General features: G+C 33.5%; 1 protein-coding gene across 1 annotated transcript; it reads right to left on the minus strand.

The window, feature by feature from the left end:
- Positions 1 to 2,852: 2,852 nt before the first annotated feature.
- On the minus strand, positions 2,853 to 3,211 carry LOC107136254 (keratin-associated protein 19-3-like). Its single transcript, XM_015478438.2, has one exon. The coding sequence runs from the start codon at positions 3,151 to 3,153 to the stop codon at positions 2,872 to 2,874; it is 282 nt and encodes a 93-aa protein (XP_015333924.1). The 5' UTR covers positions 3,154 to 3,211; the 3' UTR covers positions 2,853 to 2,871.
- Positions 3,212 to 4,646: the final 1,435 nt, after the last annotated feature.

Here is a 4,646-nt window from a genome sequence, read left to right on the forward strand (position 1 = left end):
CTCCTCCTCCTCCTCCTCCTTCTCCTCCTCCTCCTTCTTCTTCTTCTTCTTCTTCTTCTCCAGTTTGGATGATTTTATTTTCTTTGTCTTGCCTGATTGCCCTTCCAGTATTTTCAAATATTAGTTTAAATAAAGTGGTAAAAGTGAGCATTCTTCTCTTTTCCCATATCTTAGAGCATGAGCTTTCAGTTTCCCCCACTCAGTACAGGGTTAACTGTTGGTTACTTATTCACAGATTTAAATATGTTGAGGTATATTCTTTCTGTACCTAATTTGTTCAAAAATTTTATCATGAAGTCAGGTTAAATTTTATCAAATGCCTTTGAGTTGTTAGTCAACTTTTTCTCGCCAAAATACCTGACAAGACAAACCTAGAGGAAGGAAAGTTTATTTTGGTTCATGGCTTCAGAGGATCCAGTCCATGGTTAACTGACTCCATTGCTCTGGGGTCCTAAGGTGAGACAGAACATCATGGCGGAAGGAATGATGGAGGAAAATTCCTCAGCTCATGGCTGTCAGAAAGCAAAGAGGTAAAGAGAGAAACAAGTGACAATAGATAGTCCCCAAAGGCACATTGCTAGTGACCTAGCTCCTCCAGTCATGCCCTACCTGCCTACAATTACCACCCATTAGTCCACTCAAATTAATCCATCCATTAGATTAATTCACTGATGAGGTTACAACCCTCATGATCCAGACATTGTCTAAAATCCACACCTCTGTACCTTGTTTCATTGGGATCCAAGCTTTCAACATAAGAGTTTTTGGGTGAAAATTCCAGATCCAAATCATAACACTTTTTCTTAATCTATTGATATGATTTTTGTCTTTCATTTATTGGATGTGTTATTTCAAATAAAATGATTCGTGTATATTCAACAATTCTTTCATCCCTGGAATGAAATCCACCTTACCATGTTGAGTAGTCTCTTAATATGCTGTTTGATTTCATTTGTAAGTACCGTATTATTTTACTTATATGTAGAATATTAAAATTTGTTTCAATAGAAATTACAATTATATGGAGATTTCCAGTGGTTGGAGAGACTGGGGAACAGGATAGATAGGAAATGTTGGAACAATGGACAATAAGTTATGATTAGATTGAAGTTCTGTGTGTTACTGAAGTGGAGTGAACACAGTTTATGATTGTGTATTGTAACCTAAAGGCTAAGATACCAAAGTGGTTTTTCCCCCAAAAGAAGTGATAAATATTTGAATAAATTAATACATTTAACCTGATTACACAATATATATATGTATTGGAATACCATGTGTAACCTTATTAATATGTGCCATTTTGTGTCTTTACACATCAGTAAAAAATAATTTAAAAACAAATGACAACAAATAACATATCTAGCATTTAACAACAACAAAAAATACAAGTCAGGGCTGGGGATGTGGCTCAAGGGGTAACGTGCTCACCTAGCATGTGCAGGGCACTAGATTCGATTCTCAGCACCACATAAAAATAAAATAAAGATGTTTTGTCCACCAAAAACTAAAAAATAAATATTAAAAAATTCTCTCTCTCTCTCTCTAAAAAAAATACAAGTCATTCAAAAACATTAAAAACACCACATGCTGAAGAGAAAAATCGATCATCAGAGCTAGACTCAGATTTAATATGATGTTGAATTAACGGGCTGAGAACCTCAATTTATCTGTGGATATATGTTTATAGATTATTTAACTTATTCTGTTAATAAATCATGTTCTTGGTTTTCTATTGGTGAACTTTCATTCTTTAAGTAAAACTCTCTTAGACATGAAGTATTGCCTATTTCATATATTACTGTATTACATTTGTTAAAATATTCCTAAGAATTTGGCATTAATGCTGATGAGAAATATGGACTTATAATTTTTCTGTAGATGACATTACATTTTTTATTGGAAATTTGTTATCTTCAAAAAATACAATGATGTGTTTCATCTTAGTTTCTGAAAGACAAACTGTTAAGAATTAACCAGTGTAATCATTGTCTCTTAATTTTTTATTATTTATTATTTATTTTAGCAAAGTTTTTAATCATTTTAATCATTCTATTTCTACATGAGATATAGAACTATTCAGGTATTTATATTTTCTTGAGACATTTTAGTAAATTTAACTTACGATAATTATGTTTTAGATAAAAATAAAATGCTTTTCACTTTTTTTCCTATGACATATTTTACACATACACAAAGATAAATATTACAACAAATACCTTACACCTCTATATTGCTTTTTTCGTGAAAAAAAACATTTAAGCTAAATTTCATTATTATCATAAAAGCCTTTGAACTTTTAGACACAGAATTCTTATATTTTACGGAAGTAGAAAATATAGATATTGGTAACAATTCATTTAATGAAAAGGAGAAAGTGATGGATGAGAAAAAGGCATTAAAAAAAGAAAACAAGAGAAGAAAAGAATGTCAGTAAAGAAAGAAGTTGGAAAAAATAATCATGATGTAAAATATGTCATTTAAGTTCTTATATATAAGAGAAGGATATTGGCATAGTTAATGATGTTATCAATTCATCTCCGTTTATTGTGATATAACAATTAATGCTCATGACGAATTGATTATGTAAGATAAAGTTTATTATACTATGTCAGATACTGAAAGGCAAACATTTGCAGAAACACAAATGATTCCCCATCCAATACAAAGAGAGATGAAGAACATCCTCACTAAACAACATCACTATTCAAATGCCAGCATCTAGTTCATCTAGTTTTCTTCACATTACAGTCAGAAACCATGTGGTCCAAATAGAAGTTCAGCTATAAAGACAAGATGAGAAAAGCACACAGGTTATGGAATGAAGTTTTCAAAACAATCAAGGGCAGGCATTGTAAATTTTCAAGTATTTATTCAGAAGTATCCAGAGATCCCGTATTCTCCACTGCATGATGGGCGGCAACATCCATGTCCATAGCTTCTGTAGTCGAAACCATATCCGGGTTCTCCAAAGCCAGAGCCACATCCATATCCGTGGCCTCCAAAGCCACAGCCACCTGTCAGTCTGCGGAAGCTGCCATATCCATAGCCTCTGCCATATCCACAGCCATATCCACAGCCATGGCCATAGCCCAGTCCACCAAAGCTTCCAAAGCCGCAGCCCAGGCCTCCGTAGTAGCTGCCGTAGTAGCTCATGGTGTCAGGAGTGGTAAGTTGGTTTGGAGTTGTAGAGCAGTTGTGTGAATGCCAGTGTCCAGGGACTCCTTATATACTCTGATGGTGTAGAAAGCCGCACCTCCAAATGCCATCTCCATTAGAACAAATCACTTGAAAACGATGCCAACTACCTTGTTTCCTAACAACCAACCGCTTATGGGTGCAACTAGCTCTTTAAAAATTATGCAATGTGTTTGATGTTCTGCTTTATTTGGATTCCTACAAAAACATTTCAGCTCTAATAAAATACTGTGGTGTTTATATTCTTCTTATATGTTTGAGTTTCTGAGTTTCAAACTCCATAAACAAATCCCTACAGCTTCACATATTCAAATTGCATCACATGAGCTTGCATTTACCCTCTAATTGTACTTTTTTCTTTGACGGTCTATGGTTGCTCATTCTTTTCCAAGCCGAGTTGTGTACCTCCATTCTGCCGAGAATTCGAATGAATTTAATCGTAATTGTTCCCTGAAATGTTCCTCCTGTTTTAAAAATGGCAGTCAGCTATGATACATGTCTTGATACAAAATGCTTTTAAAGTCATCTGAGAATCACATTTTGTAGTGCAATGGTAATGCTTATTTTTTAAACAGCCACAAAATGATGTCAAAGGAATTTCCCAGGCCTCATGTCTCCTGTAGAGACAGCCTGGTTGGTGGATAACTTGAAAGATTGCTTAGAGAAAGCCTTCCTAATTCTTCGTAAATAACTTTGCCACAAATTTATTCTTATTTTGGACTATAAATTCTATAAAATCATAGAACAGTGTAGTTACAGAATTTAAAAAAAATAGATGATTGTTTTTTAAAACAATAAGAAAAGTATAATTTATAGAATCAGAATTATGTGGCAATGATCTTTAGTGGCAGGTAAAGACTAAAACCTAAATGTTTTAATTTTTGGCCTTTGTTCAACAAGTAATTTGAATTAAGAATATAATTGCAGTTTAGACTGTTGCATGCAGTGGTGCACACCTGTAATTCCAGTAACTCAAGAGGTTGAGACAGGAGGATGAAAAGTTCAAGGTCATTCTCAGCAATTTAGCAAAAACCTGTCTCAAAAAATAAAAAATAAAATAATAGAAAGGACTGGGGATATAGTTCAGTAGTAAACACCCCTGGTCAATTCCCTCTGTGTGTGTGTGTGTGTGTGTGTGTGTGTGTGTGTGTATACATGAATGAGTGAAGTTAGTAAGGTTAGAAAATTTCTTGTACAATATTCAATTGCCTCATGTTCTGTTTATTCACACTATAATAGTAAAAAAATGCATGTGACATAAGACCAGTTAATATTCATATTTAGCTACTTTGATTATTTTAAAGTTCAAATTAATATAATAACACCCAGATTATAGATGACATTTGAACTTCATTTGTATTTGTTAAATAAGTTTCCCTTATAAGTTTAAGAGTAAAATGTAATTGGCTGCTTATATATTTCCATATAGATGGTACTTTGCAACTTATAAA

The sequence above is a fragment of the Marmota marmota genome, unplaced genomic scaffold, assembly GCF_001458135.2.
Source record: "Marmota marmota marmota unplaced genomic scaffold, marMar, whole genome shotgun sequence".
Classification (NCBI taxonomy): domain Eukaryota; kingdom Metazoa; phylum Chordata; class Mammalia; order Rodentia; family Sciuridae; genus Marmota; species Marmota marmota.